At 41.0% G+C, this 27,447-nt stretch overlaps 1 protein-coding gene across 4 annotated transcripts in view; it reads left to right on the top strand.

Moving 5' to 3' along the window:
• Positions 1-19,305, top strand: part of SLIT2 (slit guidance ligand 2) — a 211,925-nt gene extending 192,620 nt beyond the window's left edge. Inside the window, exons 29-37 of one of the 4 annotated variants that reach the window (XM_060278968.1) lie at positions 1,519-1,612; positions 5,953-6,090; positions 6,183-6,423; positions 7,602-7,732; positions 11,650-11,804; positions 13,007-13,295; positions 16,057-16,207; positions 16,634-16,722; positions 17,390-19,305. In XM_060278968.1, the coding sequence (XP_060134951.1) occupies positions 1,519-1,612; positions 5,953-6,090; positions 6,183-6,423; positions 7,602-7,732; positions 11,650-11,804; positions 13,007-13,295; positions 16,057-16,207; positions 16,634-16,722; positions 17,390-17,555 (1,454 nt within the window). In that variant the 3' untranslated portion in view covers positions 17,556-19,305. Of the gene's footprint in view, positions 1-1,518; positions 1,613-5,952; positions 6,091-6,182; positions 6,424-7,601; positions 7,733-11,649; positions 11,805-13,006; positions 13,296-15,995; positions 16,208-16,633; positions 16,723-17,389 lie in introns of all 4 variants that reach the window. The other 3 variants (XM_060278969.1, XM_060278967.1, XM_060278970.1) reach the window with 3 other exon arrangements.
• Positions 19,306-27,447: the final 8,142 nt, after the last annotated feature.

Raw genomic sequence — 27,447 nt, 5'->3', positions numbered from 1 at the left:
TGGTTTTGAGCTTGGTGATAAGTTGCAATTCAGCAACTTCTCTTTCCAGTTTATTTCTGAAATAAACTGGAAAGAGAAGTTGCTGAATTGCAACTTATCACCAAGCTCAAAACCATGGAGGGACCTGGTTTGAACAGAGATATCGGGTTCTTATCTCATTATACATGATAAGCGATCTTCAGCCATCTCAACCCTTGCTTTTTCATGCAAAACCATTTGCAGTCGTTTGCGGTCATCACAGCTATCAGTCAGTCAATCACCCATTTCCACCACCCTTCTGAGTGATCCCCCATCCCCATCCCCACCCCTCCCCACCCCTTCTCTACATAAGTGCCTGGAAACTTCCATTTCACTGTATCTGAAGAAGTGTGCATGCACACGAAAGCTCATACCAAAATAAAAACTTAGTTGGTCTTTAAGGTGCTACTGAAGGAATTTTTTTATTTTCCTTAAGTGTAGTCATAGTGGCTGCATATGGCTATCAAGTGGACACCAAGGCATAAAGATTGGAGTCGGAAAGGCATTTTCTGTACAAGTCAATAGTTTGGCTGAAAGGGAGAAGCAGAGGCAGTGAGGAGTACTATTGATAGACCATCTATTGGTTGCACAAAGAGCAGATTAAGACCCACTGAAAGAGCATGACCATAGCCTAATTTATGCTTCACCTTTGTATTACGGAAATTGCTTCGGCATGGCTGCTTACTATGGTCATACGGTATGTATCTTGGGGAAGTGTATGTGGAGCCAATATTAACATTTCTACCTAGCTAAGCATCATACCCCTTGTACCGGTAGTTAGAAATTAGCCTGCTGCTGGTCGCACAATAAATGCATGCGAGAGTTGCTTGACACCGGTGCAGTCTGGGAACAAGCTATGGAGAAGAAGAACGAACACCAGGTTGAATGGCCCGTGTGAGCTCCCATGTAGTCTGCCCAAAGATGAGAGGCAAATCTTTATAAAAAGCTTGGAACTTTTCATAGCATCCCATTTCCATATATTCGATTTGTTCAAGGATATTGGTTGGGGAAACATCTTTGTCTCATTAAAATGCGCTGCTGCCTTTGTTAAACCATCTCAAAACCTCAGCTGTATTATAATATAATGATATTTTAGTCAGTTGATTAGTCTATTAGTAGGATGACCGATCTGCTATCGACTCTGCGCTACTGGGAACGTTTATTGTCAAACTGTTAATCAACCTCTTTGGGGGCAGTTATGTGTGTCTGCTTGAATTTGCTGGCCTGATTTTATCGATTGCCCAGAGCAAATCCAACTGTATAAGCAAACAAGTTAAATGGCGGTTTTGCAGACAAGAAAATGTTGCCGAAGAAAAGTCATGAGAAGCGAGATTACAGCGGGAGAAAAAGATATTATCATTTGCCAAGTATTTTAGCAGCTTATGCGACTGGAGCTGCTTGGCTGTACTAAAAGTTGCTATAGAAATAAATAGTTTTTGCACTTTGCTTCCCATGTCCCATGGTGGTCTGGTAATGGTGATTGGATATACTTTGTTACAGGTGAGCTATGTGAAGAGAAGCTGGATTTCTGTGCCCAAGACCTGAACCCCTGTCAGCATGACTCAAAGTGCATCCTAACACCCAAAGGATACAAGTAAGCCCTGTATCTTTTATAGTCCACTTTGTTTGTGTTTTTAATCGCTGCTTTGTCCTCCTCAATGGCTGTGGGCTTTGTTTTTCCATGGGGGTGAATTGTGCTGTCAGTCCTCATTCACGGGAGTTGTGATCACAGAATAATGGCTCAATAGATTTTCCCTTTGGTTTGCATGGAGCCCTGTGTAATAACATGAAGATTCTCTGTCGAGTGACCAGTTTCCTAGCAGTGTGGATTAAGTACTGACAATGAAGAATTGAGAGTTTTTATGCTCTGTGACAATCCACACAAAATCCTTTTGGTTACTTGGACTAGGAAGTGAATAATTATGTTAAATTAAAGCTGGATTATGAAGCTGTAATTACATGATGGGTTATTAGCAAGAGACATTGGAAACCATTATACAATAAGGAGGTTCATCACCAGGAAGGCTAATCTTTAATTAAATGACATCCTTATTATCATTAATTAGTATGCACACTTGAAAAGTGGTTTTTAATGGACTTTAGATGAGTAGATTTGAGGAACCTGTTGTTCTGATCTGCACCTGTTTTATGTACTGTGTTGTGTTGTGCCAAAACAGCAGTGGGCCCATTGTGAGTTGTCATTCTAAGCACATTTAGACACCAGTTTCCATTCTACAGTGCCAACTTTAGTTTGTTAATTCAAGCATTTGTGTGAACATAACACCCACCAAGTGGAACTGGTATTTTGATCATCATGGTTCGGTCACGTTTATTTGTTCCCTTTCTTTGACCCTTGAGGGGTGGAAGTGGGAAACCAAAAGTCAAGAAACTGGGACGGGTCTGCAATACTAATACACCACTAAGCCAACGAAAGCCCAACAGTCATATGGGCTTGGCAAGCCTCTTGTTTTAGTTGATTGCCTGGGACTGTAAAAAACTAGGAAGTTGGCCATGCATTGTAGTTTGCCAAATGATTGACAACAGTCTGCATCAGACTTGGTAAGTCGCCAGGTGTACAGATCTGCACCATTGAGAAGGGTTTTCATTGAAGAGCAGATAAGTCATTCAACACTGTTGAAAGCATATTGGTGACTTATCATGTTGCAATTTTTATTCATGATGAATGCAGCCACCAGTGTTAGAAACTGAAATATGAAAGCTAGGAGCTGAATGGCACCTTAATCCTTAATCCCTTGGTGTATCTGAAGAAGTGTGCATGCACACGAAAGCTCATACCAAAATATAAACTTAGTTGGTCTTTAAGGTGCTACTGAAGGAATTTTCTTATTTTGCTTCGACTCAGACCAACACGGCTACCTACCTGTAACCTTAATCCTAGGTTATGGATGTCTAGACACGCTTTTTTTAAAGCAAGAATACAAAGCTGAAAAATGAATGAACTGCAGCCAAAATATTATGTTCATTTTTCACATGGTCTAAGTCTTTCCCCTACCCACCTCTCTAATAGTCTTAAGAGGGTCTCTTCTCCAGAGTACTGTAGCTGGAAGTGAGGAGGCAGAAAAATCTCCTCCTTTCCTTCCACTCTGCAGTTTTAATTTGAAATATTAGGCACAGTATTGCGCCCAGAGCTCAGAAACTGCTCGCACTAATTCCCTGTCGCAAAACGGGCCTAGAACAATGGGAGTTTTGAACATTGGTGCCAACACTGAAATGTTTAACTCATGAAGGATCTGTGCCAGACTGCAATTCTAACTCCACTTACCTGGGAATAAAACCCCACTAAATTCAGCTGGACTTCTTTCTGAGTGGACATGGTTAGGATTGTGGCCTACGTCACTGAAATGCTGAGCCAACCCTGGCCATTGTAATTCATAAGTAACTTATAAAAGCTTCATGCACTATAGTACTGTATGTGCCATTTGAGTAGTGTTACAGATGAAGAATAAAAAGCAGTATTCCTAAGAATTGATTAATATTGTAAGTCAATTTACCAAGCAGGTTCAAATGAAAATTTGCTTTCCCTAGGCATTGAACATTGTTGTTAGGAATTATGTGCAACTGATTGTAGCCAATGTTCTCTAGAAATGTAAGGCAAGTAACAAAGCAAAGAAATATTCTCTATTATTTGGGATAACATTAAATATTACTTTAAGAAGAAAATAGCAACTTATTTGTAATGACAACTGAACCAGATCCACATGCATGACTTGTAGTGCCTTTGTAATCTAAAATCCATTTTAGCAGAATTATTCAACTGTACAATATAGTTAATTTTAATATTATTTTTACATGTCGAACTTAAGCGGTACATAGAATATTATTTTTGACATTTTAAATAACAAACTTGGTCAAAGGTATTTTATGAAATGCCTAGGCAATGTTTGGAACAATAGATATTTAGTACTTGGTTTGGTTTTTGGAGTGGCAAAGATTTCCTAGGTATTTTTAGGTGACCTGTATGAAAATTTTGCCTGTAACAAACACATTTCCAGGCAAAAGCAGGAGCCTCAATGTGTAATCTAGTCCTACATAAGAATGCACGAGCTGTTGTTAAGAGAAGTGCAAAATACTTCTCTTAACCCTTCTACCCCTCCCAGTAATTTAGATTTTTTGATAATAGACGTGGATTCCCGACCCAATTTATTATTCCCATTGTTGCAATAAATTAGTGCCAACACCTCTTCTTCTCTTGCTATATTGTTGGATAGTGCTTTGAGCCAGCATAGAATTGACAGATTGATCTTTCGGAAACATAGGTCAGAATGGTTTTTATAGTCCAACATTTTCTACTCTTGACAGCTTTTTGTGGTCTGAAGCGGAAGCCTTTCATACCACTTATACCAAGCATCCCCAAACTTCGGCCCTCCAGATGTTTTGGACTACAATTCCCATCTTCCCTGACCACTGGTCCTGTTAGCTAAGGATCATGGGAGTTGTAGGCCAAAACATCTGGAGGATCGCAGTTTGGGGATGCCTGACCTATACCTTGGTACCAGGGATTCAATCTTGGCGGTGCTATTTTTCTGGAAAAAGGGGTTCCAGAACTCACCTTCTCCAAGTGTCAGTCCAAAGGTTGCCACCTTTCATTGTTGCCCCCAGCACTTGCCTAAGCAGGTCTTATCTTCCAAGCAGAAATCTCTTCTAAACACCTCTGAGCCAAGAATGTGGTACAGATCAGCTGAAACTCATGCAGCCACTTGATGTGGTTAAGTTGTTCATGAATTCTATTGGACAGAAGCCAGGGACAACATCAAAAACATGAGTAAGCTACATCCTGGGAAGTAATTTGACCTGTGCCTTTGGAGGGGGAAAAATGTCTGGAGGATGCAAGCTGTCTGTAGTGGATTTAATTGTTACATCCTATTTGTCAGCTGACCGGCAGAATGTGGGGCTCCTTTTTTAAAATTCTCCAAAGCTGTGCTGTTTCTGCCCTAAGTCTTTGAGAAAGGTTAGACTTATTATTTGAAGATCCATGAAGCTGCATGGGAAACACATCATGTTTCTATATAACACACCTTCACAAGGTTTCTAAAGTAGGTTCCAAGAAATTTGAAAGGGACCCTCACCTCCCAGGGCTCACCTGATACCTTGCATACGGCAGCTTCTATCTACTTGGTCAACCTTGATCGGCACATTTGGAAATCATTGGAGGCAGTGTGATGAAGGAGGGGCCTTAGGCAAGCCCTGCTACCTAGTGGCCAGGTAGTTGCTGAACTCTTTTCCATCCTTCCAGAGGAAAGAGATAAAAATTTCAGCAGTTTTTCTCCCTACCTAAAATTTTTCTGAAGATCTCATAGCCTAACATATGACCTTGATAAAATAAACTTGACGTTACTCATTAAAAAAGTGGAGTCAAAACTTTATAGGTAACAGCTAAATCTGGCATCTCATTTTTCATCTTTGTTAGGTGAAAAATGCATTTCTATTCATGCTAATTTGACATGAAGTGTAATATTAGTTCAGTCGGTTTTTTTCAACTTAACATGTATAAGCTCTGAGCAAAAATATTTGTCTAGATCTCTCCAACTAAGGTTCGTGTATTTGCTAATTTTGAAAAAGTATGTGTGCGGCTCCAGTTGCAAAGAGAGCTGTCAGAATGATTCATGAGAGCCCTCAAGATGTACATTCTGAATATTTGATATAATGTCAGATAATCAGACGAAACGGAAAACAAGGCAAAGCTGACAAACATTAAATTGTGGTCTCTCATGCAAAGCAAGGTATTCAATCAATATACCAGCTTTCACCACCAAGCTCTAAAATACTTTCTTCAAAGTACAGTACAATACATCTTGAAAACTGAAGACATTTTTTCTTAACAATCATTGTCTTTCCCTCTTCCCGCCCTTAATCCCACAGCTCTCTGCTTAGCAGTTAGGAATTGCAATTACCCATGTATTTTCCACTCTGCAGATGCAACTGCACACCAGGCTATATAGGAGATCACTGTGAGGTTGACTATGACGACTGCCAAGACAACAAGTGTAAAAATGGAGCGCAGTGTACTGATGCGGTGAATGGTTATACATGCATATGCGCTGAAGGGTACAGGTAAGGGCAGTTCCGAAGAGCATGACAAAACACCTGCTATCACTTCTAAAGAGTAACTTGTTGGACATACTTGTGTCTTTGTTTGCATCTAGCGGACTGTTCTGTGAGTTTTCACCACCAATGGTCTTGCCTCGCACCAGCCCATGTGATAATTATGAGTGTCAAAATGGAGCCCAGTGCATCATCAAGGCCAATGAGCCAAACTGCCAATGTTTGTCAGGCTACCAGGGGGATAAATGCGAGAAGCTGGTCAGCATAAATTTTGTAAATAAAGAATCCTACCTGCAGATTCCTTCAGCAAAGATTCACCCCCAGACCAATATCACTCTTCAGGTAAGGCAAGGTGCTATTAAGTCTACCGATCATAAAACTCCCTAGCGTGGCTGCTGGTGGTGGGAATTATGGAACCCATCCCATGTTTCGGACAACATTTAGGACAGGGGTGGGGAAACTGTGGCTTTCTAGATGTTTCTAGACCGTAACTCTCATCGTACCTGACGATGGGCTATGACGGCTGGGGCTAATGGATCTAGAATCCCAAAAAATATGCCAGGCCATGGATCCCCCACCCCTCATTTAAGGCAGGTAAAGGTAAAGGACCCCTGACAGTTAAGTCCAGTCGCAAATGACTCTGGGGTTGTGGCGCTCATCTCGCATTGCTGTCCAAGGGAGCCGACGTTTTTCCGCAGACAGTTTTTCCAGGTCATGTGGCCAGCATGACTAAGCCGCTTCTGGTGAAACACTGTTTACCTTCCCGCCGGAGCAGTACCTATTTCTCTACTTGCACTTTTGGTGCACTTTCGAACTGCTAGGAGGTGGGACAGAGCAACGGGAGCTCACCCCGTCGCAGGGATTTGAACCGCCAACCTTCTGACTGGCAAGCCCACGAGGCTCAGTGGTTTATACCACAGCACCATCCATGTCCCTATTTAATGCATGTACTTTACATCATTTGCCACAATGCTGCATTACCATTGCGAGTTAATGAATCCAAGCCACTGTCTCTTCACGGCATAAGAATGACGGTGATGGGAGGGGGAAGGAATGTTTTCGGGAAAGTAGAGACCAGGACAAAAGGGTCTAACCTTTTCCCCATTGATTGTTTTCTCCCTACGACTACCCTGTCTCCAAGCTGCTTTTCCCCAGTTGTGTTTGCCACATCAAGTGCAGTTAACCTCCTAGTTTGGGGAGGTTTAGGAGAAAAGCAGCGAGATGCGAGGAGGGGCTATGCTTTTTTAAATGCCATGATTGAATATACTGTGAGTCAGTCTCAATGTGATGTATAACATGCCTCCAAGCAGAACAGCACTAATGGCTCTGGCTCTCTAATGTTACACAAAACCTGCCAGTTCAATAATAATTGATTACATCAGTGAAAATAAATGTTTGATTTTGTTACCTGGGCAACCCAATATATATATATAACACTTGTTTTTCATTTGAAGTAAATATATTTTTCTGAAATGTCTTTCCTTCGTGGTCTTCTAATGAAAACTTTGCTTTGCCACAAGATCGCCACAGATGAGGATAGTGGAATCCTACTGTATAAAGGTGACAGAGACCATATAGCTGTGGAACTGTACCGTGGACGAGTGAGGGTCAGTTATGATACAGGATCATATCCAGCCTCTGCCATTTACAGGTTGGTCTATAAATAATAAATCTTTTTATATATATAAAGTCTTCATATCTTTCTATTCTTTGAGGTGCCTGAATTCCCACCCACCCAAAAGCTACTGACACTAGGGGTTGGGTGATATCTGGTTTTCAACATCACAATATAACACATGATATGCCAATATATCATGATGTCTGAAATAAGGATGGACCTATGTTAGAGGTAACATCTCGGCAACTGCTGCTACTTAGGGGTTTAAACTGTTAAATGATGATATTATCAAATCACCTCATAGTCACTTTCATCAGCAGGCAAGCCAAAATGTATCCCAAGAGGGCACTTGGTTTGGGGCTTGGCAACCAAATGCTGGTAATTCAGGACAATCCAGAGTTCAGCGATGAGTCATAATGAATACGGATATTCTGGGAGAATATTGAACAAAAATTAAAATTTGATGCATACCACTATATCATAGAATCATAGAACAGTATAGTTGGAAAGGGACCCCAAGGATCATCTAGTCCAGCCCCCTGCAATTCAGGAAATTCAGCTAAAGCATCCATGGCAGATGGCCATCCAACCTGATGGCCAATGTGAAATTTAACTCAGAGATAGCCTGCTTTTTAAAGATTTCTGGAGAATATATTAATGTTCTATGAAGTTTTAAGGGCAAATTTAGAATTTATGGAAGCATTAGGTTTATTTTTTTAAAAATTATGTTTTTGCATATGATTAACAATTTAATCTATTTTCAACTAATTCAAGCAGTTTACTAGTGCCAAGTTCATAGCTGCCAAGTTTTCCCTTTTCTCACGAGGAAGCCTATTCAGCATAAGGGAATTTCCCTTAAAAAAAGGGATAACTTGGCAGCTATGGCCAAGTTGCATCTGCTTCCCTACTCAGGGCCAAGTGCAATTCTACATATGAGTAAGCCCCTCTGAGCTCAACTAAAACCTGCTTCTAGTCCCTGTTTTTCAGGGAGGGAAAGAATATAAGTGGTGGGTCAAAGGAAACTGGTCGAAGAAGGATTCTCTGTGTTCACTTCCATGGCTCTGTCATCCCTCTCTCACTTACACACAACTCCTAAGGATAATAAAGGACCCAATGCAATGTCTGCTCATCTGCTGGGGGTGAGGGCTGGGCAGAGGACTGGGTAAGGCAGGGGCTAAAGCCAGCTTTCTACCACCACCAATGCCAGTCGAATAATTCCTCTCAAATGGAAAACTGGAATTAAAAGACTAAAGCCGTTCAGCACAGTTGTTTTGCAATAATATCAAAGGACCCAGATGTTAGTCGATTGCTAAGAAATTTATATGTAGCCCAAAGAAAAGTTATCCCTGTAAAATTCTGCATTTTCTATATAATAAAATCTGGCTTTTAATATTCCTTGAAAGGATTTTAAAATATTCTGTTCCTTTTCACCATGCTTTTCTGATAGGACCATAATTTGTGTAACCAGTATGTTCTTTTTCCACATGCATACATTTAATCATGTTGAATAAAAACAGGATTACTGTAGACCAAAGTACTGACATTAAACATTAAAGCACAAAAGGGAATAAAGATATACTTAAGTGTATTTCCCCCTCCCTCCCTTGTTTAAAAAGGATCTAGTTTCAATCTCTTCTATTTGAGGAACTGGAAAGACTCGGGGATTATTGCTCTTGGATTTATATTTTAGTTTCTGCTTTTGCCAGCTATTTTCTGGGAAACAATGTGCAACCAAAGCTCTGCATTAATTCCATCTTGATGCATTCCAGCTTCCTTACTCCATCACAGCCATCTATAGTCTTTTTCTCCTCCTGGTCAACTTTGAAAGTCAAACGTGATGCTTCTCCAGTCTTCCATAGAAGAGCTAGGATCCATAGTCAGAGGTTCCCATGTGTGCATTGGGACTCCTTTCGTTCTCCTCCCCCATGCTGCTCTCAAAATAATTCAAAGTACTGCACTGGGAAGCAGCCTTTGATGCAGTGCAGAAGTCTGCAGTTGGAGATGGATGCTGAGCAAAACCCCAGTATGGTGTAGTGGTTAAGAGCCAGTATGGTGTAGTGATTAAGAGCAGTAGACTCGTAATCTGGGGAACCGGGTTCGCGTCCCCGCTCCTCCACATGCAGCTGCTGGGTGACCTTGGGCTAGTCACACTTCTCTGAAGTCTCTCAGCCTCACTCACCTCACAGGGTGTTTGTTGTGGGGGAGGAAGGGAAAGGAGAATGTTAGCCGCTTTGAGACTCCTTCGGGTAGTGATAAAGTGGGGTATCAAATCCAAACTCTTCTTCTTCTTCTTCTTCTTCTTCTTCTTCTTCTTCTTCTTCTTCTTCTTCTTCTTCTTCTTCTTCTTCTTCTTCTTCTTCTTCTTCTTCCCCGCTGTGTGCATCAATGTGTGTGCAGGTTTGTTTTGCATCCCACTCAAGTATTTTAGCGCTTCCAAAAGATTTTAAGGTGCTTATGGCACTGAGTGGTGGCCTCTCCAGTCTCTTCCATAAATTGGGCATTTATTCACACAAGCACTGTGACATGGAATGGTTCTGTCTATGGAGGAGAGCAGCAGCCCCTGCATGGCCTTGCCAGATGTGACAATCTGGTTCAGAGGAGCAGCAAGAGGGAGATGCTAGAGCAGGGGTCAGCGACTTTTTCAGCCATGGGTCGGTTCACCGTCCCTCAGACCATGTGGTGGGCCGGACTATATTTTGAAAAAAAATAACAATGAACGAATTCCTATGCCCCACAAATAACCCAGAGATGCATTTTAATTAAAGGGACACATTCTACTCATGTAAAAACACGCTGATTCCTGGACCGTCCGTGGGCCGGATTGAGAAGGCGATTGGGCCGGATCTGGCCCCCGGGCCTTGGGTTGCCTACCCCTGTGCTAGAGGGAAAATGAAGTAATATTCAGGAAGGGATTGTAGTTATGATGAACACACACACACACACACACACACACACACACACACACACCCTGCCACTTTTGTTATTTGTCCATGGAGGGAAGGTTCCATTGGTGGCAATAGCTCAAAGGTGAAGGCACAAACACACTTGTTTACAAACACCTGATCTTTTCTCAAAATGCCTGGAGCTCTGCCCTTTTGTTCTTGTCTCTTCTGAGGGGCAGGGCATAGTCTGCCAGGGGAATTCTGAAGATTTATATTGGCCCAGGGATAGGGTTGCCAGACTCAATAGAGGACAGGACTTCTGTGCCTTTAGTTGCCCTGCTCTCTTTTGAGTCTGGAAACCTTAAAGAGAAACCAGCAGACCCTTTGCTTGGAAATTAAACAAAGGGTCTGCTTCTTTCTCTTTAAGGTTTCCAGACTCAAAAGAGAGCAGGGCAATTAAAGGCACAGAAGTCCTGTCCTCTATTGAGTCTGGCAACCCTGCCCAGGGATGGCCGAGTATCAGCTAGGCCTGTATTTAAATGTAGTCTTTAAGAATCGCAGGCCTGCAAGCAATAAGGTACCATGCTCTGAATGTGGCGGAAGAAAGGTGTAAAGCAAGACTTACTAGTTTCTGGCTTGCCCTGTGTCTGTCTTTGAAGTAACATGGTGTTGGCATATTCCTTTAAACAATAAAAAGGTCAAGGGTTGGGGCTGCAAATAGTCTTTTTTTTTGGTGACTTTAATTGCCTGTTGACTTTCTCATCTGTATGTTCAAGTCAGCCAGGAAAGTGCAGTTCTCTGGGATGCCACAGCTCATGATACCTGAACATCTAGAGAATCTTGCCTAGAATCTACAGCTGTTCTCTGCAAAAACTGTAGCACACAACTGAAGACAGCCGACAGCTCGAAGTTGTTTGAGTTCACTAAGTTATGCATAACCAGGAAAATTGTCTTAGTCTATTCCTTGTAATTTTCTGAATATTGAATGTCTGGCTATTTATCTATACTGTGCTAAGGAAGAACATTCAATGTCTCAGATATTTAAAATATTATTTATTCTTCTTCCAGTGTTGAGACAATCAATGATGGAAACTTCCATATAGTTGAGTTACTGGCCATGGATCAGATTCTGTCTTTGTCTGTTGATGGAGGAAGTCCCAAAATCATCAGCAACTTATCTAAACAATCCACTTTGAATTTTGACTCCCCGCTCTATGTAGGAGGTAAGGAAACAGTGTATACATTGTTTCTATTGTGAATATAAATAGCATATATAGTCTGGGGAAATGCAAATTATATATTTCAGTTAGTACACCAATTGAAGAAATATTTATGACAATTTCTGGTTTTACAGGTGTGCATTTTCTAAGCCAGCCTTATAGCAGAAATGTTAGCTGTGCCCTGGGACAAATCAGACCCTTCTGAATCAAACAGTGGCACTGTATACATTTGTTGTTGTTGTTGTTGTTTAGTCGTGTCTGACTCTTCGTGACCCCATGGACCAGAGCACGCCAGGCAGTCCTGTCTTCCACTGCCTCCCGCAGTTTGGTCAAACTCATGTTCGTAGCTTCGAGAACACTGTCCAACCATCTCGTCCTCTGTCGTCTGTATACATTACTCTGTATACATTACTGACTTAAAACACATCAGCCAAGTTGGGTGTTTTTCCAGCCAGCTGACTTTCCACACCAGTGTGCAAAGAGTATGTCCTGCAATTCTCAAATCGGATTGGTTCTGGTTTTGTGGGGAATGCATCATAATGCAGTATTTCTCAAGAACCTACAGGACAGAGGTTGATTGTAGCTAACACCACGTGTATACGGCTTCAAAAACCAGAGGTGGGCGTGCATAGGATGCAGTGTAAACAGGAACGTGTACATAGCCTGTGAGTCTGGCTGCATTCAGATCAGGCATCCCCAAACTGCGGCCCTCCAGATGTTTTGGCCTACAACTCCCATGATCCCTAGCTAAGAGGACCAGTGGTCAGGGATGATGGGAATTGTAGTCCAAAACATCTGGAGGGCCGAAGCTTGGGGATGCCTGATTCAGATCTACATGGCACTACCTTAGGGTGAAATATTATCCCATCTACATTGCAGGCATTTAACTGCAGTATCTACTTGAGACTAGGACATCTAAATTATCCAACATGCAATCAGCAACCACCATGTGTTGGGCAAGGTACAAAAATGTAAAGCAGTGATGTCGTGACTATTAAGCCTCCACATTATCCATTCAGTCAACATAGCTCTGTAGAGATGTGGTGACTGAAAATGTTGTTTTGTAGCGGTGAGGAAATTATCTGGATATCTAAATGTACCCATAGCTAATCACAGTTAGGTTTTTAAATCAGCGGTGGTGCTCTTCAAGTAATTATGAAAATTCATTTCATAGGTAACAAGTTGATGGCTTGTTTGTTTTCCAGGCATGCCTATGAAGAACAATGTTGCTGCCCTGCGCCAGTCTCCAGGTCAAAATGGCACCAGTTTTCATGGCTGCATCCGTAATCTATACATCAATAGTGAACTGCAGGACTTTAGGAATGTCCCACTGCAAGTTGGAATTCTGCCAGGCTGCGAACCCTGTCATAAGAAAATGTGTGTCCACGGGACCTGCCACGTGACTAGCCAATCAGGCTTTGCTTGTGAATGTGATGGAGGATGGACTGGCCCACTCTGTGATCAGCAAGCCAATGATCCTTGCTTAGGAAATAAGTAAGTCCTTGTTCAAGTCCCTTTCTAATATTGTACATGTGCATATACACAGCGGAGTAGGGTAGGTTTTAAACAGTAGTAACACTTTTGAAAGTCTCCATTTCTGGGGTGGGGGGTGGGTGGGTGTGCAGAATATAATTACCCATCTTTTGGACCACAACTTACCTAGTTTGCTGATTAGCAAATTAATACACTAATCAGAAGTTGTTGAATGCCATCATATGCCATCTTTAGACCACCTTTCTATATTATTCCCCTGGAAATTTAGTTTCCTCATTTTTTCTAGACAACATTACAAGAGGAGATTGTAGCTTAAAAAATGAATAAAATGTCATCATTCCATTCTCTTGAGTTTTTAACACCTCTCTAAAATTTTATTTTGGTGATTGAAAAAGGACCATTGGTTTGTATTTGCTTTTTTTTTTTTACACTATGACTATGAACAGCTCTCAAGCATTGCTCCCGATGCAAATAGCAGCTTCAAGGGATCAATTTTCATCTGTACCACAGCAAACTTCGGCCCTCCAGATGTTTTCCCATCATCCCTGGCCACTAGTCTTGTTAGCTAGGGATCATGGAACTTGTAGGCCAAAACATCTGGAGAGCCACAGTTTGGGGGTGCCTGGGCTAGTTGCTCCTCCCCAACTTCTGTAATCTTAATAATTATCAGCCCCACCCCCCAAGCAGTGCTCACTGCACTTTTCAGAACATCCACATTAAATGTGAAGGTGCATTTAGCATCCCATCCAATTTGGCTCAGGATTTTATACAGTCGTACCTTGTTTTGCGACTATTCCAGAGCCCCAGCCGCTAGCCGAAAAGGACACAGGGCAAAGCGCCGTGTCTGCGCATGCACGCAGAGCGGTTTGCACTTCTGCGCATGCACAATTGAGCACTTCTGCGCATGTACACGAGTGGCAAACCTAGAAGTAACCCGTTCTGGTACTTCCTGGTTTGCCGCAGACGTTCGCTGGAATGGACGCTAGACGAGGCGGACATTCAGGGAGATATTCAGGTAGTAATTAACTCATCTGTGCTAAAGAAAAGTAATGTCTTTGTTTATGTCCTGGCAACCTAGCAGTTCAAAAGCACATCAAAGTGCAAGTAGATAAATAGGTACCGCTCTGGCGGGAAGGTAAACACCGTTTCCGTGTGCTGCTCTGGTTCTCCAGAAGATGCTTTGTCATGCTGCCCACATGACCTGGAAGCCGTATACGGGCTCCCTCGGCCAATAACGCGTGATGAGCGCCGCAACCCCAGAGTCGGTCACGACTGGACCTAATGGTCAGGGGTCCCTTTGCCTTTTATCTTTTACCTTCTGATTCCTAAGTTTTATCTTAAATCTCAATGCCATGTTCTCTTTGGTCAAAGTCCAAAAGGGCTTTCTCGGTGGGGCATTTGTTGAATTTCATGGGGTTGGGGTGAAAACAGCCCAACAGGCAGGGCTGATACAAGACATGTTGGCACCTGAGGCAAACCACAAATCGCCTCCCTTCCACCAGGGAAGAAGGGCTGAGTGAAGCTCTACATTGGGATCAAGGGTGGGAGTGGACCAGCAGTGCCCCCCATTCACCGAGAGGCTGCTATAGAGGTGGCATGGGTGGGTGGGTGGCACTGCCAAGGAGGAGGCAGATCCAGCCTTCAAGGGGCGTAGCACTGCGGAAGCAGTAGCAGGCAATTCATTCCTTGGAGGGCGGATCTGCTGCCCCTGTGGATCAATACAATACAAGCAGCATGCAAGAGCACAAGATTCAATCAAATTTCAACCAAGTATTATTAGTACAAAAAGAAAACAATAAGAGAACCATATACAAATGCTGACACAGAAGCCAAAACCAAATGTCAAGCAGATAGCATATACAAATAAATACCGAAAGGCAAACCAGTCTTAATGGTCTTTGAGGCTATGTAGCGGTCAGCAAAGTGGCAGCAGGTCGAATGAAGGGTCAATGATAGACAGGCTGCCGGCGTTTTTCACCTGTTTCGCCCATATGACGGGCTTCTTCAGTAGTTTCTCCTTCTGCTTTCTGTTATGTTTAATACATTCACTGGTGGTATAAACCAGGTCTTATTAGTATTCGAACTAAATTACTAATATACATCTAAACAAACAAATATCAATGTGGATCAGGCTGCCTGAGGTGGTTGCCTCACCTTGCCGTATGGGTGGGCCAGCTCTGATTACAGGTAAGCCATGTCTCCTCCTCCTCCTCCTCCTCCTCCTCCTCCTCCTCCTCCTCCTCCTCCTCCTCCTCCTCCTCCTTGTTGATCATTAATAGCTCGTATCAATCTGAGTCATTTTAAACCAGATTATGCATTCCTCGCCCACATAGTCTCTAACACTTAAAGGGGGGAGGGCAAGGATCTTGAGGAATGCAGAATTTGGCACCTGTGACACCTTGTTCAGGTCTTCCATAACACATCTACAGTGGCAATATTCCAGTACTAACAAAACAAACAGGCTACGTTCTTCCTTATCGTTGCACAAACCTAGCGCAAGGCAAAACGGCTTCGCTCCATGTCGTACCGACATACAGTGCATTCTAAAAAGGAAGGGCGAGTAAAACCCTATAAACCATTTCCTTTTTGAGCACAGTCCAAAGTTTTTTTTTTTTGTTTTTTTTACAATTAATGTCGCTTAGCCTTAGATTGGATTGAATAATTTATTTTTTATTCTCTTGGGCTTGTCTCCCCCTGTAGATGTGTGCATGGTGCCTGCTTGCCAATCAATGCATTTTCATACAGTTGTAAATGCCTGCAGGGACATGCGGGAGTCCTCTGTGACGAGGATGAAGAACTGCTTAACCCCTGCCAGTCCATCCGATGTAAACACGGTAAATGCAGGTTTTCAGGCCATGGGAAACCGTATTGCGAGTGCAGCAGCGGATACACTGGGGACGGCTGCGATAAAGGTAGGTAACCAGTTGGTCACAGTTTCATGTAAGAGGGAAAAATATTTGTTTTATTGTCAAAACCTAATAAAGATTGAGAGAAAAAACAAACCCCAATCTTGCACACATGGCAGTACATTTTTCTTTGGGCTTCTTTTTTTTATTATTTCTTTCCCCCTTTATCCCACCCTAAGCTCTATAGAGCTTCTTTCAGTGAAAAGGAATTTTTTAAAAAATATATATAATAACGAAGAGGATTTTTTTTAATATAAAAAATGATCTTTGAATTTAATATTAGCACTTGGAAGATTTTTCCCCCATCAAGTATTTTGCTGTGAAAACTTTTTTCTTTGTTCAGAAGCGACTTTTTACTATATTTAAACTGCCACCTTTTACCTGCTATATCTTTCTGTATTTATTGTTTCTCTGCCTTCTGCAACTGCGAAGCCAAATCCAATGATTCTGCTCCTAGTTTTATCACAAACTCTACTTTTGACCTCTCATCTTCAACTGATTTATCACAGCGAATTATACAGGTGAGATGGATAAAAACAGGATATTTTCCCCTCTACTGTCATCTTGTTCTTTTCTTTCCTTGTCTATCAAGGCTCTTTCACTTTTTTTCTCTCTCTCTCCCCCTCCCCCCAACTTTTTTTCTTCAGCTGACATATATTTATTTTGTACTTTGCATCAATGTGACTAGAATAGAATATGGGGTTTGGGTTTTTAAACCAGATGTCTCCTGTTTAAACTGTTTTTATGTCCCAGTAATTTATGAAGTTAGTGGAATGTAGCTTCTATTAAATAACAGATTGAATAATATTTAACTCAAGGTCTAATAAATGAAATTGCATGCTGTCTCAAGTACTTCCCAGCAGTAAAAGAAACCAGCTGGTCGTGCTGTTAGGAATAGATGATGTGTATTTTTGTAATAAAGAAAAAAGAATTAAATTTCCAATTTTCTTGTCATTGTAATAGCAGCGTATTTATGGGTTTACGGATAAATCACAACTAAAAAAAAAAGCGAATATGAAAAAAAGCGCAATCTGCTTTTTAAATCCTGTGTACCAGGACCTTTTTCTAAGCTAAAAATAATGTAAACAAGATTCTCTATTTAAACGCATTTCATCTTCTTAGTAGATGCCAACCATTGATATCATTGCATGGTGAGTCATTTGGGGGCTGCTCTTTTTCACGTTGCAGAAATCTCTTGTCGAGGCGAACGAATCAGAGATTACTTCCAAAAGCAGCAAGGTTATGCCGCGTGCCAGACGACCAAGAAGGTATCGAGACTAGAATGCAAAGGAGGGTGTTCGAGTGGGCAGTGCTGTGGACCATTGAGGAGCAAGAGGCGGAAATATTCTTTTGAATGCACTGACGGGTCCTCATTTGTGGACGAGGTCGAGAAGGTGGTGAAGTGCAGCTGTACAGAGTGCCCCTCCTAAACATGCCCTATTTCGCTCCACTTTTGTCTTTTTTTTTTTTAATGTTGTATACTTATTGACCGTGTCTTGGACTAATTAACGCTTCATAGTGGAAATATTTGAAATATATTGTAAAATACAGAACAGACTTATTTTTATTATGAGAATAAAGACTTTTTTTCTTCAACTGCAACAAAACAAAAATAAAGTGCTTGAACTGAGACTTCTTGTTCCCAAGAGGAGTTTTGAAGGAAAAGAGAGAAAAAAACAATAAAAATACCTGGTAACATTTCAACAGTGATGGAAAACCTAACAACTTTTAACATCAGCCCTTCTTTGTAACATTCTGAAGATATACAGGCACTTTGCTCAAGGGACTTTCAACCCTACAATCTTATTGATGAAAAATCAACCCCAGAGTCTGCTTTCTTTTTTTACTTCCTTAACTAGTTTTTCATTGTCGTCGTTTTTGGTTTTACTCTCTTGACAAGGTCATATCAAACTCTTCCAGGGCGTGCAATGAAAAGGCACAAGGTGAACAGAAATCTTTTTTGTGCAAATTTATATTACGCGTTTTGTACGGCATAAAATAATCAAGTCGGGGAAAATGAGACATCTTGCCTCCTTAACAGAAGAGAATTCACCATAACCCTAAAAAATCTCCTGATATATTCTTTTATGTCGGCATGTTAGCAAAAGAAGAAATTGAATGAGTGTTTTATCTACCCTCTTCCAGTATTAATTTTTTTTGTAATATAAAAGTTAAGGGGAGGATAAAAAAATAGATTATTGTTGGGAAAATTAGGTATAATATGGAGTTTTGTTTTTTATGAGTTCTGAGCAACTCTATACAGTATTCGGTTTATTGAGAAATATTTATTGTATCAAAGTACACTGTACTTAACATTTAGGCCACCCCTTTTACTGTTTTTTTCTCAATGCTTTAATATATATTAATTTATATTTGTCCTGATATTTTTGTATTTCCTGTTGTTGTTGGGGTTTTGTTTTGTTTTTTAAAAGAAGACTTAATCAGGATAGTTGCAATAGGACTAACATGGCATGTTCTCACAGGGTAAATAGATTTGGTCTGGGGTTTTTTTCCCCCTCCTTGGCAACCTATCATCTGCCTGGTGTCACTCAAAGAACTGGATGCCAGAAGCAACAACAGGTTGTGGTTTTCATGATAGCAGGGGCATCTCCCAAGTCCTTGTAACGAGTGAGTGAAAGAGTCTTTACAGTAGATGGCAAATGTATAGAAGTGAGCCTTTCCCTGGTATACATTGCTTTGCAGAAAATGAAATGATGTGTAGAAACTGACACTAGAAAAGTAGACCTTTGCAAGCTAATATTCCCTTGGAGTTCCTTCCCTTTAAATTTTTAAAAAAGAGGCTGTATTACCAAGAACTGTGACTTTTCCCAAATATTAAAACTACTTTACTTGTCCTAATGTTTCCCTTTGTTAACAGTTTTTGCTGCTAAATCACAATATAGAATTGGTAATAATTCTTCATAGTTGGTTGTGTCCTTTTTTCCAGTAAATCTCGGGGTACCCCGTAATGGGGGTGTTTTTTTTCAATTTTTTTAAAAAAGAAAAAGTTAGATGTACATGTGTAATACGGTGTTTCTTTGTCTTATTTGGACTGATATCAGTACCTTTACTGATGTTTGTAAATTAAACAGATATTTACTTCAGTGCTAGCTTTTGCTTGTATTCTTCTAAGAAGTTTAACTTGCTCAGCGGCCTGTAATTAAACTCCAGTAGCATAACAAGAGTCATTTTAAAAAGCTATCCCAATTTAAAAAATAAGCCAGGGAATATATTGCTGTCAAGCTAAAGGAGGAACCTCCATGCCTGTCTTGTAGCTTCAGAACTATTTTACAGTGTTATCTCCAAACAGTCAAATAGTTGGTTCTCGGGATCATGCATACTTTTCTAAATATTAATCTAAATTTCTCCTGAGAAAGAAATGCATACACCATGCATTGTAATTCCATATTTGACTAGTTCTATACACATGATCGGGACACGGGTGGTGCTGTGGTCTAAACCACAGAGCCTAGGGTTTGCCAATCAGAAGGTTGGCAGTTCGAATCCCCGCGATGAGGTGAGCTCCCGTTGCTCAGTTCCTGCTCCTGCCAACCTAGTAGTTCGAAAGCACGTCAAAGTGCAAGTAGATAAATAGGTACCGCTACAGCGAGAAGGTAAATGGTGTTTCCGTGTGCTGCTCTGGTTCTCCAGAAGCGGCCTTGTCATGCTGGCCACATGACTCGGAAGCTGTACGCCAGCTTCCTTGGCCAGTAAAGCGAGATTAACATCACAACACCAGAGTCGTCCGCAACTGGACTTAACGGTCAGGGGTCCCTTTACCTTTACCTATACACATGTTGATTGCTCACCTCTACATCTTTCATCCCCATTCATTGTCCCAGTTTTTGTTCTCCTTTCAGCCCTTGTTGTCTCTTCATTTCATTTTTTGGATCACACCTGCTCTAAAGTGCAAACAGTTATTTTTCTAGTCTCTACCCTTCCCTGCTTCCCACGCATTTGACTCTCAGGCCCCTGTGTCCTACATTCCTGTGTCCTTCTGCCTGCCCTACATCTCTCGTATTGGGGCAGCTCATCCTCAGCAGCAGCCACCATGAAGTCTCTTGACGTGTTACCAATTAAGAGTATAAAAATACCCCTCTCTCCTTAGCAAGAAACGTATCACTGAAATGGAGGGTCATGAAATCGTATCATGCTGTCATATGAACAAAGTCTGTAAGAAACACCAGCTGAAGAACAATTCACGAATGCAAACAAAACAGATTTTACCCTTCACAGCAGCTCCCCACCAAGTTGCTGGGCAAAACACACAGGTGCCATACTTGCAACACAGGGTAAAATACAGTACAAGGGAGGCAGGTGGTTTTCATCAGGAAAGCTACTAAAAGTGGTTCTGGGGGCGAATTCCTGCTCAGTTGCTAAGCCTGTCTCAGGTGGACCATTTCAGCTCTCCCTGGCATGTGCTGTAAAACACTTGTGTTGGGAGACATTTGGGGAGAGAGAGAGAGACTGTATATGGGGGGTTGATAAGCTATGGTAGTCCTCGGAGCCAAGATGAGTGAGCTGGAATGCTTGGGGTTTTGTTTTTTTTAATCACAAGGAAACATAGATGTAGTGGCCAGAATGGAACCCTGGTAGAATGGGGAGAACCAATGGGATATGGTCAGGGCCGGATTTAGGTTTGATGAGGCCCTAAGCTACTGAAGGTAAAGGGGCCCTTTTATATGTCCAGCTGTCCTTTGTCAACAACAAATTGTCACTGTTTTTTGTGTTGACTGTATGTCATATGGCAATTTATGGACCTAATAGTTCTCTAAAGCCATTTGCACATGTTGCCATGCTACCAGTCCATGCAGAATGTAGGCACCCTATATATAGAAATAAGCAAACCAGTGTTATTTTAGGGAGCAGGCTAGCAGACGGGGCCCATTACATACATCATAGGAGCCTACACAACACAAAACACTGTTGCTGTATGTAGGTTTCATTTTATTTGTTTTTATCTTATATTTTGGAAATGTACATCCAGGGGTTTTTTTCTTTAATTTTTTGGGGGGCCCTAAGAGAGTGGGGCCCTAAGCTATAGCTTGTTTAGCTTATACATAAATCCAGCACTGGATATGGTTGTCTACTGGAAAGGGTGTACTCTGTACATCAAAGAGAACAATCGATAAATTCCAAAAGGGGCAGACTGTTGTGTAGGATCGCTGTGAGTGTCAATACCAGACCTCAGAGAATAATTTAGTACTGGGTAGGCAGTACCACCCCCAACTGATCTTAAGGTGGAAAATGAAATCGAGGAGAGGGTGAAATGGCATAGTAATGGGTGACTTCTTGCCCTCACACAGACTGGGTAAATGTGCGTTCCGCTAACAACAAAGAGGTAACATTTCTAGATGCCCTTAATGATTGGTTCAACACCACCTTTCCTAGGAGCCATCAGAGAGGAGATGACCCTGGCCTTAATCGTAAATGAGGTCCGTAAACTCGTGTAACATGTAAGTATTGTTGAACTGATTAGGATCAGTAACCACAGTGCTATCAAATTTAACATATCATTGCTCTCCCCCAAAAAAGCTTCAAATGAGAAAACTTCTAAAGAAAGAGTCAAATTTCTCCATAATGCTTTGGGATAAATCAGTAATAGCTCAGCTAGAATGTATACTGCAGATTGGGAAAGATACCACGAGTGCCAAGAGAACTGTTCGCAACTGAAACATTTGAGGTTTCAGGGAACATAGTTTCCAAATTTTGACGGTAGTTATTAATTAGATTATTTGCATTCAGCCTCTGCAGTATCTTGTAGCTATTAGGTAAAATTATACTGATACTCATGTGTGATTTGGCCCGATTTAATTACTTATTTAAAACATTGGCATAATAGCACATAGCATTAAAATTTGCATGCTGGAATTTTCAAAGCAGCTCACATATTTTATCTCAGCAATCTTTACTACTACTTTGTGAACCGGAGGGAAGGGGACATAATCTTTGCAAGCGTTTTTAGCACCAACTGCTTCATGCTAATGGACCACTCCACTATTGCAAAGGGAGTTTGTGTTGAAATCACTTGCTAAAATGAAGCTTTTTTCCTGTTTTAGCAAGTAATTTCAAGGTAAATAGCTTTGTGCTAATGGAAGAAGGCTCTTTGAAAGCACACAACTGGCTGATTGGTGGTGGGAGCTGCCTCTAGCAGTGACAACACTGGAACTGGAGACTTCCTTGTTTGCATATTAGTTTCTTAGCTGTTGTGCTAGAATACTGAAAACAGCTCACATTAGAATGGTTAGATTCCATCCATTTGTAATCTAACCAGGTTCTTGGCTTCTCAGAAGTCCCATTCATCAGTCACCACAGCAGCATGGATACTGTGTTCAAGTGGCTAAAACCCATGCTTTCTCTTGTAACATCTGTAGCAAGTGTGGGGAATCTTTGGCCCATCATATGCATTGAACTACCACTCCCATCAGCCCCAACAAGCATGGCCAATGGCCAGGGATGATAGAAATTGTAGTTCAGCAACATCTGCAGGGCCAAAGTTTTCGCACACCTGACCTATAGGAGTGGGTGATTTAGGCTACTTCTGAGGTGACACTGACATGAGATGTAACCACATCAGTTGCCCAGCCCATGTGATTGATTCCAAATGCATTTGAAATGTGTGTGCATGTGAAGTTGAAATTGGAATGTATGTAACCACTCTAAATTTAAAAATGACATATTACAGCCCTGGCCCACTAAAATCCACAAGAGCCACTTTATAACATTTGCTTCATGTAAAAGTTAGGAGGGTCCGTATTTCCAAACCTTTCAGGATGTTCCTGGAGTGAGTTAGTGCCAAATATGCTTCGTGCCTATTATTCTGTCCGTATGTGTAATATCTGGGACCATGATAGAAGACTGTATCAAAGGACTCCAGGAAAAAGGGGTGAGGGGGGAGCAGGGGGGAAGCAAACTCGGGTACCAGTTCTTATTATTGCAACAAGATGGAAATGGAAAGCATTCAGGTAGCCTGGTGGAAGGGGCATCACTAGGTATCAGGTGAGGCAGAAGAGCTGAAGGCAGGTGGCCTCTTGCCAGAGCTGAAGAAATAGCCCTGCTTCTCTTCTGTGCCTGATAAATGGAATTTAGTACTGGTGCAAGAACATAAAACATCACTGTTCTGAAAGAACACCAAGTGAAGGCGCTCTCAATGGGAAGTTCTAGTAGCAAGCAGAAGGAAAATTGGATGTGTGAGCCTTGTGGCTATATGAATTTTCTGCTCCACCTTCATGTTTATTTTTGCTCTGGCCCAGCTCACTTTCCTGCTCCTGTTATCCTCTGCTATTTTATTTCTCTACTCCTCAACCCCTCTCCTTAGCCACCCAATTACATCTTCTCAAATCTCTCTCTTTCTGTTGGAAGCCGCCCAGAGTGGCTGGGGAAACCCAGCCAGATGGGCGGGGTATAAATAATAAATTATTATTATTATTATTATTATTATTATTACCTAAGCATGGGGCTTGGGTTTACATACACAAACAGTGGAACAATAGAAAAAAAGAATCAGGGGCTAAACTGAATATGATAATATATTTGGGCAAAGCCTGCCTACTGAAATGTCAAGATTTATTTCATAATTTGGAGAAATTATAGTGAATATTGGTTAAAATGAATATCATCATGGAGCCTGGAGAGGAAGGGTGTTCCTTAAGTAGTCTCCACACAAAATGGAGAAGTCCATTCTGTGCTTCGCCAGAAACCAATGCCATGTGTCTTTAGCAAGATCACATTCTTCAATTTAGCCAATTCTACAGCAAGCATAGAGCTTTTTTCTCACAAAAGAGTGAACAAGCTTTGGGGCAAGGAAGCGCAATACCAAAGTTTGCTGGAAGATGAGAGAGGGATATCAGGTAACTTGGAAGCAGGGGGGCGTGAGGGGTGGAGAAAGGAGGATACAAACATGTTTGGATCATTTTGGTTCCATTCACTAAAGGCATTTGAGCCAAAGAAGCAGAGCTGAATGTAAGAATTCACACTTGACCTTTCTCTGGCAGTTGCAGTAGAGCTTGATTTTCATAAGGGCTCTTAAAAGCATCCCATGCCGGCATCCTTCCTATCTCCCGCGCTCCATCATGTATTCATTCTTATTCATTAATAAGGATGTGACAGTGCTTGAACCTGCCTATCTTATCAAGAGAAGTTTACTGGAGCATATTCACATGAGCCATCCCTATCTCTTAGAAACATTTATGCAAGGGGTTGTTTTTCCAACTGCTTTAAAACCCTTGAAGTAGCAATAACTAAACACATTGGCTGCTAATCAAAGGCCTTGGCTGCTTGGTTAACATGAATAGAAGTCAAAATACATTAAAACAGTTCTTTAAAAAGAGATCTAAAAAGACTCTTCTTAAAAACCTAAAAACTCCCTTAGAAGAATCAAGTCTTCAAAAAAGTTATATGATCTAATAAAGTCTTTAAAAGAATCCTTCCAAAAGAATTTAAAAATTATAATGTAGCACCTATAGAGACCAACTGAATAGTTTTAGGTATAAGCTTTCATGTGCATGCACACTTCTTCAGATACACTGAAACAGAAGTCATCAGACCCTTATATAGAATGAGAGGGAGGAGGGGAGGGAATGGTACATGAATGTGTTACCTTTCCTTGAACTAGTACATAGTTGAACCAATACATACTACGTTTACTAAAGTTTCCACTACTTTCACAACTTCCATCACAACCAGATTAATGCAATGTCAACCACATTAAACTGCCAACCATTTTTGTTGATTAAGAACCTAGGTGTTTGTGTGTGTGTGTGTGTGTGTGTGTGTGTGTGTGTGTGTGTGTGTGTGTGATTTGGTTAACATAGATTTGCAAATTACCTAAGCCTTAATATAGAAATATTTTTGAAACATAACGGAAATAGCTTACACTTTTAAATAAACAAAAGCTACAGCTTCCTAACTGAAAATATCACTACTACTACTTCTTTGAAACTTTGAATTGTTGCTTTTGTAAATTTTACATATATTTCTTTAATAGGCTGCAAAACAGCAATATAACCTTGGATCATGAAACAGAAGATAGAAAACAATTTAATTTTCATTCCATGCTATAACCATATAAAACCAAAATGACCTAAAGATTCGTGATCTAAAGGTGTATCTTTATTCCAGTTCCATTTAAACATACATTATATATGGCAAATAATTCTATCTAATTGTTTAAATTCTATCTAATGGTTTAAAATTTAAAGCAACCAGTACTGCAAAAATTAAGTGCTCAGGGTGTTCTCATGTAAAATGGACCTGGTAAAAGGCATTTCTCAAACCTCTGAACAATACAAATTTATTTGGAGAAACACATAAATGATTTTAAGGAGGAAACATCCTTCACCAATTTTCCCCTCCCCCAACATTTCCGTAATATTTGCTGTTAATATTCTATGTGCCTTTCTTCTCAGCTGGGATGGAATGTGTAAATCTGCATGCACACACACATACACACACACACACAAACGGCACTTTATTTAGCATTTATATATTCCCATTTCCTCTTGCAATTTAACCAGCCTGACAGTAAATAACTCCGCAACACCATCAAGTGGACAAAGTATAAAATTGAATAAAACCAAATAACTTTGCTTGCTTGCCTTATTTTTCCAGCATATGTGCTAGGTGGTTATAATGCGAACATAAGGCAACAAACAGCATTGGCTGGGCTACTCACCCATTTTCACATTACAGTAACATTATTCATGGATGACGCAAAAAGACAAACCACTGAAAGCAAATAATCTTAAGTGAAGAACTTTTCAGGTCCCCTTGTTTTTAAATGAGAGGTTTAAACAAGGGTTTATTCTTGTTGAGATCAAAGAAACTTCCAAGTGCTTCAGTTCGGGTAGATTCTACTCTCAACTCAAAAAGTGTATTCCTGGCTGTTATACTGATGCGAGGGAGGTTTGGGGTTTGTTTGTTTGTTTGTGTGAGGCCAGGTTCTTTTAAGTTAAAAAAAAGGCTCTTTGTAATTTTGCAAAATATACTCGCATTAAATATACTCCCCAATGCTGATTTTCCATTTAACTTCCTAGTTTTCAAACAACTGAAGGTTTTGGCAGATTTTTTTCTGAACACTTGGGGGTCAAAATAAAGTAATTTAAAACAACTGTTGCTGAGACATTTTATTCCGAATCTGCTAAGACAGGGCCAGACAGAGGATGATAACAGGTGGGGAGTCCTTTCTGTTGGGGATAATTCAGAGGGAAATTCCCAGGTGTTATTTATGTATGTTATTACTGCGGCCCATGTTTTGTTAGGTCCCAATTGAAGAAGAATGGCAACTTAAGTTGACAAAATATGCACAGCTTTCAGACTTAACATATAGAGAACAAGAAGAACATACGTTTAGAGAAGAATGGAACATGTTTATTGAATACAGTATATGGGAAATAACTGTGTACAGCTGAAAACACTGGCAGCATTAAGATAGGATTCAACAGCGTAAACAAGTTTTGATGGATGCAATAATGGAATACTGAATGGGATAGGTTTTGTAAAATATGCAGGGGTTTATGATATGTACAATGAACCATGGAAAGAGAAGAAGGGAAGTCACCAACAGAAGAGAGACAGACAGCAAGATCTCAGTACAGTAGTCCAGAGTCCACTGAAGCTTGACAGAAGTTTGCTGGGGCCAAAGGCATCTTGCCGGACATGTTATTTGGGTGGCAATGCTGAGTATGAGGCCACATCCCGACTCCAACGACTCTCTGGCACCAATGCCATCAGCTCTGCTGATCTGTTTGGAGAGTCTGAGACAGGGAACTCAGGTGGTGTTTCAATTGCAAATGTACTGCCTGCTGCTGATATTGCCCAGTTCAAGCAAGGGGTGAAGTCTGTTGCTGGCAAGATGGCTGTTCTAGCCAATGATGAAATCTCAGCCCATGTGGGTTTTTTTAAACCAGAACTGAATCGAACTCACACACTTTCCAATACACAAATATCCATTTCTGTGTACGCCTCTTCCCCACCCTTACTTCATGTCAGTACCATAATTGTTGCCATTGTTAATTATCTGGGAGTAAGAAAGATTTGATCTACTTCAGGTCACTCCCAGATGTACAGGTATATCCCGATCTACCTCCCCCCACCCTGCCCCTGCTCTACTACAGGAAAGCCTTTGTAGAAAAGAGAAGCTCAGGGTCAACTTTATTTGCAGTTTTGTTTTTTTTCAGGTGAGGGGCCATTTTACTTGGCCATATGCATGTCAAATACACAGAATTTACTGTATATGACATAGCTGC

Source organism: Zootoca vivipara, chromosome 9, assembly GCF_963506605.1.
Source record: "Zootoca vivipara chromosome 9, rZooViv1.1, whole genome shotgun sequence".
Taxonomy (NCBI): Eukaryota; Metazoa; Chordata; class Lepidosauria; order Squamata; family Lacertidae; genus Zootoca; species Zootoca vivipara.
This window is presented reverse-complemented; position numbering and strand designations above follow the sequence as displayed.